We start from the raw sequence: 11153 nt of genomic DNA, 5'->3' as shown, positions 1-11153 counted from the left end.
TTCTTTCTTCAGCCCATTTTACAAATGATGAAACTGAGGCAAATAGGATCAAGTGACTTGCTTAGGGTCACACATCTAGTAAATGAGGCCAGATTTGAACTCAGGAAGAGGAGTCTTCCTGACTCCAGGTCCAGTACTCTATCTACTGTGCCATCTAGCTGTTCCTATTTATACTTATACTATCCCTATCCCTATCCCTCCAAAGAGTGTGCTGGAAGCAGCTCTTCCTTGCTCTACAGAGCTGATTGTTAAAATGTTTGATTTGCACCTTGGATAGTGGCAAATGCCACAAATCATCACTTGATTATTTGTTTTGTTGATTGTCTAGATTTAATAAAGTGATAGAGAAAATATTAACAACTCAGATTCAGCTTAAAAGTTTGTCATGTGAACAATTTTTTTTTTCAGAGTTAACATTTATTAGCACATCCCTGTTCCCACTATCCTTCCCCAGAATGCTTGTAAGAAAGAATAAAAAAAAAGAAAGAAGAGGAAAGAGAACAGTTCAACAAACCTAGCCAACACCAATCAAATCTGACAGTACATATGTCTTATTCCACACTCATGAGTCCCCCACCTCTGCAAAGAAGGAAGAGAGGTATATTTCCTTTTATCTTTTGCTCTGACTTTTAAGGCCATTCTTAGCCTGGTTTCACTTTTAACCATCTGACTTTTTCATATTATTCTCCCTTGAGAGAATGTAAGCTCTTTAATGACAAGGATATTTTTTCTTTCTTTCTTTCTTTCTTTCTTTCTTTCTTTCTTTCTTTCTTTCTTTCTTTCTTTCTTTCTTTCTTTCTTTCTTTCTTTCTTTCTTTCTTTCTCTCTTTCTTTCTTTCTTTCTCTCTTTCTTTCCTTCCTTCCTTCCTTCCTTCCTTCCTTCCTTCCTTCCTTCCTTCCTTCCTTCCTTCCTTCCTTCCTTCCTTCCTTCCTTCCTTCCTTCCTTCCTTCCTTCCTTTTCCTCCCTCCCTCTCTTCTTTCCTTGCCAATATATAAAATAAGGATCTTTCTTGCGAGTGATAACCAATAATACCAATCTTAGGGGCAAAATGCTACGATAAAAAAATGCTACTCTTGAAAGGCTGTTATGATAGACCGTAACTGACAGATTAATTCAGGAACATGAGCTCTCTAAACTATCCAGGACTAGAGATGAATGGTGGCCTAGCTGATGGAGAGCTTGCCTCAGAGACAGGAAGAACTGTGTTCAAATTCTGCCTCTGACACACTGGCTGAATGACCCTGGATAAGTTCCTTAGAAGCCCCACCCCCCTCCACTCCCTCTCTCCATTCCCAACACGCCAAGTTGTAAAATAGTTGCTGATTTGTACTGGAAAACAGAGTTTCCTCTCTGGGAGTTCCCCTTACCAATAAAATCATGTCTGGGTTCCCCACCCCCAAGCATTTATACATCTTCTATACTCGTTTAATGAACTTGCAAAAAAAAGTTTATTGAAGTATAGAAACAATTTGATTTAAGTTGTCATTTCTACTTTGACAAAGATCATTCTAAGAGGAAAGGAAAAAGAAGCAGAAACTTTGATGAGACATTCATCCATTGAAGGAACTGAAGCAAGTTCCTTGGGCTCTTCAGGATGCCAGCTTGGTCCAAAGAGGTTTCTTCATTCATGACTTTTCACTGAAAGGCACTGTGACCCCAAACTTATTTATTTAACCTTGACCTCAGAAACATTGCTGACTTGAGATGAGACAACTTTGCCATTCACTACCTCCTCTACAATAGTTTTGGTTACCCTGGTTTTGTTTGAATCTGAAAAAGGATAAAAAAGAAATAATGAGCAGGTTAGAATTTGGAAATGCAGAGACCAAAAAAAATTATAAAAATACAAGTTTGGATCTGGATTCAATTAAGCCCCATGATAAATTTTAAGTCTAGAGGATTGATGATATTTCTTAGTAGAGGAGTGGTAGACTGCAGGTGCAGAATACTGCATGTGCTGTCAGGCAGACAGACAGACAGAGGCAGGCAGATAGATGATAGATAGATGACAGTTTATTTTGTTTAGTGGTTTTCTTCCTTCCTTCCTTCCTTCCTTCCTTCCTTCCTTCCTTCCTTCCTTCCTTCCTTCCTTCCTTCCTTCCTTCCTTCCTTCCTTCCTTCCTTCCTTCCTTCCTTCCTTCCTTCCTTCCTTCCTTCCTTCCTTCCTTCCTGTCTTTCTTTCCTTCCTTCTTCCCTCCCTCTTTTCTTCCTTCCTTCCTTCCTTTCTATATGAGAAGGACCTGTGAGGGGCAGGGGAATGTAGGGAAGTTGAAGTAATGTTAGAAAAAATTATGAATTAAAAAAAAATGTGGAATTTTAAGCTATTGTGGTTGTTTAAAGCAGGGGTCTGGCAAATCCTATAGAACCCTTCTCAAAATAAATATTTTTAAAATAATTAAGAGAAGTGCTAAAAAAAAAAAAGAGAAGTGCTAAATTTCAGTTAGAGGTTAGTGAAAATAAAACTGTATTTCTTTTTTGTCATCTAGGTTCACAATACCCCCACCACCTAAATCTGCCCATACATCCCTTGGGGAGTTGTCTGTGGACCTAAATTAAGAATTCCTGGCTTAGACTGTTGTGATGGTTTTTATGGGGGGGGTGACAAACCGTATATATTTATTGTTTCTAAATTGCATATAACAACATAATTATAATGCTCCAAGTACCTTTTCCTTGCCCTGAAGAGCTTCCACCTCTTGAGTCACCGGATATTGAGCCCCTGTTCCCTGAATTCCAAGAACTTGATCCGCCAGAAGAGGAACCACTGGAGAAAAATTTTAGAATAATTTTTCCCTTTAAAAAAGTCTCTATGCAAAGCAAATTCTAATTGTTGAAAAAGGGAAAAGAGAACAAAAGTTCTTGTAGGAACATGAATTTAGAGACTGAAGAAATATCAAGGGTCATTTAAAATCTAACCCAATTTGCAAATTAGAAAACTAAGATGTAGAGAGAAAAAGTGATTTGGTGGAGATCATTTGTTGTTCAGTTGTTTCTATTGTGTCAGACTCTCCATGACTCCATTTGGGGCTTTCTTGGCAAAGATACTGGAGTAATTCGTCATTTCCTTCTCTATCTCTGTTTATAGATGAGGAAAAGGAGACAAACAGGGTGAAGTGATTTGCCCAGGGACACACAGCTAATAAGTGTCTGAAGTTACATTAGAACTCAGGTCCTCCTGACTCCAGGGCTGGCACTCTATCCACAATACAATTTACCTGCCGGGTGGAGATCACATAAATCACAAATGGCTGGGATTTGCACCCACAACATCTAACTCATACTCTTTTCACTACTCCATGGGAGAGGGCTCCCTCATGGGCTACAAAGCTTTTTCTTTTTTTGCCTGCCTTTTGTAGAATATAGCTGTTGTTCTATAAAACATCATTCCTCTTTTCTGAAAAAAAAATTGTTTATAAGAGAATTTCACGAAGGTGTCCTTTTCATCTGCCCAAAGCTTTTGCTTACCCTCCCTCCCCGTCGAGCAGGCGGCGATAAGTCTCAATCTCCATCTCCAGGCGGGTCTTGATGTTCAACAGCTGTTCATATTCTGCATTCTGACACTCCATCTCTCCTCTGATCTCACAAATTTGTTGCTCCAGGCTGCTGATCTGGGTCTGCAGCTGGGAGAGTTGGGCCACATAGTCGGCTTCCGTGTCTGCCAGGGTGCCTTCCAGGGAGCTTTTCTGCCGGCAAAGAACACAACCAAGGTGAATAAAAAGCAAAGTGATTCCTGGAAAAAAAAAAAGGGCTGGTTCACGGGAGTCACTTCATTCTCTACCGTTGAGCATGTGCATCATTTTCTGTATCATTAAATCATGGTCTTAGAATTGCCTAGAACTCTGGGAAGTTAGTTGACTTGTCTAGGATCACACATGCCAGAGACAGGCCTCAAATTATATCAGCCATTGTATAATGTCTTTACCTTCTGCCATCCCCAGTGGCAGTTACTTTGTTTTTTTAAGGAGCTTACATTCTTTTTTTTTTCCCGGTGAAGCAATTGGGGTTAAGTGACTTGCCTAGGGTCATACGGCTAGTAAGTGTTAAGTGTCTGAGGCTGGATTTGAACTCAGGTCCTCCTGAATCCAGGGCCAGTGCTCTATCCACTGTGCCACCTAGCCACCCCAGCAGTTACCTCTTTGTTGCAATCTATTATAGAATTATATAAAGCAAACATTGAAGTCCCTACTATATGTAAGGACACTGTGCTGGGTGCTGGAGATTCAAAGATGAAACTGAAATAAGCCCTATCCTCAGGGAACTTACAGTCTTCTGGGGGTAGAAGCAACAAATACACAACTACATAAAGACAAAGCCTATGCAATGTGGGGAGACAGAGGGGGAAAGGAAGGGAATAAGCATTTATATAGCACCTACAATATGCCAGGCGCTGTGCTAAGTGCACTTATTTTTATCTCATTTGATTCTCATGAAAGCCCTGGGAGGTGGGAGCTATATTATTAGCCTCATTCTGCTGTTGAAGAAACAAAAGCAAACAGAAGTTATTATTATTATTAATAATAATAATAGCTAAGGTTTATAGAGTGTCTGAAGGGCAGCTAAGTGGCACCATAGTGCACAGAGCACTGGACCTGGAGTCAGGAAGACTCAACTTCCTGAGTTCAAATCTGGGCTCAGACTCTTATGAGCTGTGTGACCCTGAGCAAGTCATTTAACCCCTATTTGACTCAATTCCTCATCTGTAAAATGAAGGCATGCTGGAGAAGGAAATGACAAGCCACTCCAGTGTCTTTGCCCAGAAAACCCCATGGACCATATCCATAGGGTTGTGAAGACTCATATACAACACAAAGGGATTCTATGAGGTAGAAGGGATAAGAGAGTGCATTCCATCCTAGGAGAAGTCCTATGCAAAAGGCTGGAGACAAGAGAGCAAATGTTATGCTCAGGGAACAGAGAACAGTCAAGTTTGAATGCAATATGGAGAGTATGAAGGAGTGTAATATGGAGTAAGATTGGGAATGATTATGAATGCCAGGCTGAGAATTTTCTCCTAGTGATAATAAGTAACTGTTGAAAATTTTTGACTTGGTGGTGGGGTAATGATAACCTACAGCACTGGCTGCATGTTAAAAATTTAGTGATAGATAAAATTTTGGATAATAGGCAATTAATTATATATAAACATATTATGTGATTATACAATTATGAGATATAATAAAAACACATATAATAGAAACCAGAGATATGTTATTTATAAGAATATATAGTACATTATATAATTATATATAATATAAGAAAACATAATATATCATATATAATATAGTATGTATTTATATACAATTATATATAATTTAGTTATAGTGGTTTTTACCGTTCTCCTGTCTATACAAGTTCCTTTTGTGCTGCCTAGTAGAGCTTTTTTTGGCAAAGTGAAGATCACTAATAGAAAAATTGTGTAAATTCTTCTTATGTGGTTTGTGCTGAGCTTGCAGGATATTACCTGATTTGAAAAGCCACTCTTAAGTACGCACCATAGCCAGCTGGGATTGAAGCTCAATTTCAAGGCCTTGAAGAGTTCGTTTCAGCTCTGTTATCTCAGTCTTGGCTGAGTTGGCTGCCCCAGCATCGGTAGAGATCTGAGCTTGCAGGGAGGCACTCTGAAAATGAAAATAGAAAGTAGGGGGAGAACTTGCTGTAAAAGAGCTTGTTTCAGGCTTATGATTGGAATTCTTTCCCTGGGGTCGCTTTACCTGCTTATTGAACTGCTCTTCGGCTTCTCTACGGTTTTGCTCAGCCAGGTCTTCATACTGTGCTCTCATGTCATTCAGCAATTTAGTCAGGTCTGTGCCTGGGGCAGCATTCATTTCCACTGTCACATCTCCTCCTGAGGATCCCTGCATGCTCTTCATTTCCTAGCAGGAGGAAGGAAAACCCATTAAGAGCAAAAGTGCAATAAATTACTCCTAAACTACAGTTGCTCACAGTGTCATGATTACTGAAAACTAGAGCAATGTAGTAAGTCAGTTCTTATGTAGTCTTTGATAACATGCCCAAAGAGCAATCAAGTGGATATTTTACTATTAAACAGGTAAATTATTAGAGAATTTTTTCTTTTTTTAAAAAGTGAAAGTTGGTTTAATTCTGTGGACTGTATAGATACCTCCTCATGATTCTTCTTGAGATAAGCCAGTTCTTCAGTAAGGCTTTCAATTTGCATCTCCAGATCAGATCTGGCCATAGTCAGATCATCCAGGACCTTGCGCAGGCCATTGGTATCAGTCTCAACGCTTTGTCTGAGATACAGTTCATTTTCATACCTAAAAAAGTTTGTAGGAATGAATTACTATTAGCTGTATTAGTCACTTTTTTGGATGAAACAACAATTTAAGTTTGAGCTGACAATAGAAATCCATATAGGACCTAATTAATAATATTTTACTTTTATAAAGTACTTTTCTTTTGGATTGGGCCTATGATTTTATTGCTATAGGGAATTCCCTGGTGGGGAAAACCCCCCTATCAGTACAGATTAGTATCAGTTCTGCATTTCATTGTCTGGTGTTTCTGGGAATACTGAGACGTTAAATGACTTGACCACAGTCATACAGACAGTATGTGTCAGAGGCACGACATGCATCTCGATCTTATTAGGTCAGCTTTCTATCCATTACATAACTGCCTCTTATGGTGCTTGATACTTTATAAAATAACTTTTGCATTCTTTGTTTTTGATTTTTTGCAGGACAATTAGGGTTAAGTGACTTGCCAGAGTCACACAACTAGTAAGTGTCAAGTGTCTGAGGTCAGATTTGAACTCAGGTCCTCCCGAATCCAGGGCCAGTGCTTTATCCACTGGGCCTCCTACCTGCCCCATATTTTTGCATTCTTGGCTACCTCTTAAAGAATATCAATCAATTTAAGTAAAATGCAAAAGTAGATATTGGAATAAAAATTCCATCTTCATGGGTTTCTGATGAAAGAAGCATATTGAGTTCTAGATCTAAATCTCTTTAGCTTTTTTTCCTCCCAATGAAAAGCACACGTTTAATATATCTCTTCCATGAATATGAAATCATTTCCACAGAAAAAAATTTTCTCTCATAGAATGCCTATTTCTTTTTAATGTGATTTTTGGTAAAATCATGACTTTTAAAATTGGTGCTTTTTTAGTATCTTAAAAATGAGGAACTATGCTCAAGAACTTTTTTTCATAGCAAAACAAATCAAATACATTTAATTTTAATTCTCCTCTAACACCTAGTTGGAAAGAGCTAGTTTTTCTTACTTCAGTCTGAAGTCATCAGCTGCCAGTCGGGCATTGTCAATCTGTAGAACAATCCTGGCATTCTCAATAGTGGCAGCAACAATCTAGAAAATAGAAAAGATCATAAGAAAATGAGTTAATTTAGGAAAAATGCTATAATCAGAGGTAGATAGGATCATATTCTAGCTTTTACCCCTACGTTCTCAGAATTAAGCTGATGTCAGAAAGTGGTTGATAATAATAGCACTAACTACCCGGCAGTTATATCTAGAGAATGCCCTGCATATTATAAGATCGTAGATTTAGAGTCAGAAGATATCCTAGAGGTTGTCTATTATTAGATTGCATTGATTTGCCAATAAGTAATAACTCTGGGGAATGTAGGAAGAGAGGTCAATTTCAAAGGAGCTTGTGCATCCTATTTTATCTTTCCTGAATGATGGCGTTCGTACCTAATGCAGACTGTCACTGTACAATGCATACAGAAAATAGTGCAAAACGATCATTGCACTTTTCTCGAACTTCTTTGTCCTTTCTCTGGGTTTCCATTTTTAGGACTGGCTAAAACTGGTGCCTGATGATGGATATTGAGAAAGCTGTTATAAAAAGACTCCCCCACATTCAAGTATAGGACTAATGCTAGGATTCAGCCTTGGCTCTAGGATGTTGCACAAAACTAGTACATCACAGAAACAATGTTGCTCTGGGAGGGGTGATCATGGAATAACTTTGTAGGTGGATGACTTTGATTTAGTATCATCAATCTGAAATGTATATTTTTTATCTGTGTAACTGGTCACAGTACCATTCTCACATGAAAAGCAACTCAGTGATGGATAAAGGACTCAAGATGAATAGGTTAGTATTCAGGCTTGGTGTCTCTTTGGAATGTAAATGGTCTGTTACAGCCACAACATGTCAAACATTTTCCAAGTGATTCATTAACTTCAATTTATCACATCACTACATTATTTGAATAAAGCCTGGCCCTCATACATAAAATATCATGAAATACCGCAGGTGTATGCCTTTTTACCTGATTCCTCAGATCTTCGATGACGGAATAATAGTGACTGTAGTCTTTCCCAGCTCCAGAATCTCTAGCTCCAGGTCCAAATTTATCATACCATTCCTTGATCTTGATCTCCAGATCAGTGTTGGCCTCCTCCAGAGCACGGACCTTGTCCAGGTAGCTAGCCAGGCGGTCATTGAGGTTCTGCATGGTTTGTTTCTCACTTCCGGAGAGAAGGCCCCCATCACTGCCTCCAAAGCCCCCACCGCCAGCACCCCCACCAACACCACCACCATAACTGTAAAAACCTCCACTTGCCCCACCACCAAAGCCGGCACCGGAGCCTGAGCCACTTCCATAGCCTCCCATTCCGGAGCTGCTACTGAACCCACCTCCGAAGCCCACTCCTAACCCATTGGCAAAGCCTCCACTCAGTCCACAGCTGCTGGAGCCTCCGAAGCCCCGAGCAGAGCCACCCCCCATGCCACATCTGCTGCTACTGCTGAAGCTACTTCCACCACTGGACACTCGGGCACAACCACTCCCTCCAGCTCGGGAAGAAACCCTAGAGAGACAAGACATGTTGTTCCGGTCAACGTTTCTCTTGGCCCAATGTAAGAGAGGAGTGGAAGTGAAGAGTGCACTGATGGAGGCAGCTTTGGGGCCTTTATATACAAAGTTTTAGGGTGTTTCTTTTCTGTGTCACATTTTAATCCCAGTTGCCTTTCTTCTAATCCATAATTAGATAATTTCTTTTCAGCAAACCGACTTTACTGGCTCCTTTTTCTGAAGCTAGGTCAGGGCCTGAGGGTGTTTGCTGTATCAGGAAGGAAAGAAGGTGGAGTCAAGGCAAATTTTTCAGTATTAGACTTTTAATCTTTCTGAAATTCTGATGACCATTCATTTTTCTAAGTTCATAAATCGAATGCTATTAAATCTGCTTTATCATTTCCCAACTTCTTAGCTAATCCTCAGATTCAGAGAAATTAAAAGCCGTTAATATAATGAAAACGATTTTCCTATCAAAGATTTTTTTATTTTGGATCCATATTATTTTCCAATCAAATGACATCAGTGTCAGCATCAGTTCTAAGGATAATGGAATGGCCCTCGATAATTTGAATTTAGATGTTTTTCATTGACTAGAATCTGTAAGGGCTATTTATGTTTCTGTATTTGCAGTCCTTTCAACTATGTCAAAGGATGACGATTTCTGCTGGCAACCTATTTTCATGATATGATAATTTTATAGTTTCTAAAGCTGGAAAGCATTATCATTTTCATGATATAATAATTTTTATAGTTACTACAGCTGGAAAATTTTCCCAGTCCTTTTTGTCTTCCTTCATCTTGCTCCTTCCTATTGTTAACCTGAATCTTTTCATTTGCCCATGCATGCCGTTTCTTTGGTTCAAATTCCTACTTTAAAAAAACAAACAAACCCTTTAGCATAAATAACACTTTCCATGTTTTCCTTGGCCTTGACTGCCAGCTATCTCAGCAGCTGGCTTTTGTTCAATCAGGGTTGCTCTTTTTCTTCATCATCTTGGCAGTTTCTTGGTTATTTTTTTCCTCCTCATTATTTGAATGTCCTAATGTTCTTTTTTAGGACAGTTGAGTGGCACAGTGGATAATGTGCCAGGCCTGAAGTCAGGAAGACTCATCTTCCTGAGTTCAAATCTGGCCTCAGATACTAGCTGCATGACCCTGGGTAAATCACTTCACCCTGTTTGTCTCAGTTTCCTCATCTGTAAAGTGAGCTGGAAAAGGAAAACCACTCCAGTATCTTTGCCAACAAAACCCAAATGGGGTCACAAATAGTTGTTGAAACTACTGAACAAAAATATACTTTTTAAATTTTGACTTGATTTTCCCTCAGGATCTCTTTATATTATTTCTTTTAACCTTCCTTATAGTGCCATCATTTGGTACACACTATTAAAAGGCAAAATCATGCTTTTTTTTCCTTTTTTTACTGTGCATTTTTCATAACTTCATTTTTTTTTTTAATAAAGGTAAGTCAGGGCAGCTAGATGGCTCATTGGATAAAGTGACAGGCCTGGAGCCAGGAAGACTCATCTTCCTGAATTCAAATCTTGTTTCATCACTCACTAGATGTGTGACCCTGGGCAAGTAACTTAACCCTGTTTGCCTCAGTTTCCTCACCTGTCAAATGAGATGGAGAAGGAGATAGAAAACCACTCCAGTATCTCTGCCAAGTGAACCCTGAATGGGGTCATGAAGAGTCAGAAATGATTAAAAGACAATAGCAACAAAGGTAAGCTAGCTTTCCTGATAGTTATGTTATTGTCTCACATTTCTTTCTTTCCTTCCTTCCTTCCTTCCTTCCTTCTTTCTTTCTTTCTTTCTTTCTTTCTTTCTTTCTTTCTTTCTTTCTTTCTTTCTTTCTTTCTTTCTTTCTTTCTTTCTTTCTTTCTCTCTCTCTCTCTCTCTCTCTCTCTCTCTCTCTCTCTTTCTTTCTTTTTTGCAGGGCAATGAGGGTTAAGTGACTTGCCCAGGTCACACAGCTAGTAAGTATCAAGTGTCTGAGACTGGATTTGAACTCAGGTCCTCTTGAATCCAGGGCTGGTGCTTTAACCACTATGCCACCTAGCTGCCCTCTTGTCTCACATTTCTAAAAGGACTTCCTTTCATTGAACAGAAGATGTTTTGTAAATTTTAAATTGTTTAGCAGGGATAACTCCTCTCTGCACCCTTCCCAGGAAGGTAAAAATTTTATCAAAGATTGTAATATATTGTCTCTCTTATCTCTCCCTTCCCTAAAGCTATGAAATCACGGGAGCCCTAACACTAATCATGGAGCAATGGTGGGGAGCAACAACTATCTAATTATAAAATCATAAAGTTTTAGATTTATAGCTAAAAGGGGCATCAAAGACCACTCATCCAATGCC

At 39.1% G+C, this 11153-nt stretch overlaps 1 protein-coding gene across 1 annotated transcript; it reads right to left on the bottom strand.

The window, feature by feature from the left end:
- Positions 1-1485: 1485 nt before the first annotated feature.
- LOC122754480 (keratin, type I cytoskeletal 24-like) lies at positions 1486-8820 on the bottom strand. The gene is made up of 8 exons (XM_044002973.1): positions 8263-8820; positions 7248-7330; positions 6123-6279; positions 5713-5874; positions 5494-5619; positions 3467-3684; positions 2668-2765; positions 1486-1771 (listed from the first exon to the last, which is right to left on the bottom strand). The coding sequence occupies exons 1-8, from the start codon at positions 8818-8820 to the stop codon at positions 1668-1670; spliced, it is 1506 nt and encodes a 501-aa protein (XP_043858908.1). The 3' UTR covers positions 1486-1667.
- Positions 8821-11153: the final 2333 nt, after the last annotated feature.

This window comes from Dromiciops gliroides, chromosome 4 (assembly GCF_019393635.1).
Source record: "Dromiciops gliroides isolate mDroGli1 chromosome 4, mDroGli1.pri, whole genome shotgun sequence".
In the NCBI taxonomy this organism is placed as follows: Eukaryota; Metazoa; Chordata; class Mammalia; order Microbiotheria; family Microbiotheriidae; genus Dromiciops; species Dromiciops gliroides.
The sequence above is the reverse complement of the archived record's forward strand: the minus strand, read 5'-3'. Positions and strand labels throughout refer to the sequence as shown.

Excerpts from the sequence above, each read along its gene's own strand:
- LOC122754480 (XM_044002973.1), bottom strand. The coding sequence starts at position 8,820 with ATGTCTTGTCTCTCTAGGGTTTCTTCCCGAGCTGGAGGGAGTGGTTGT. Across the intron at positions 5,620-5,712 it reads AAGAGCAGTTCAATAAGCAG|AGTGCCTCCCTGCAAGCTCA; the intron begins GTAAAGCGACCC and ends TTTCATTTTCAG. Across the intron at positions 2,766-3,466 it reads CTGCTCGACGGGGAGGGAGG|TGGTTCCTCTTCTGGCGGAT; the intron begins GTAAGCAAAAGC and ends ATTTTTCTCCAG.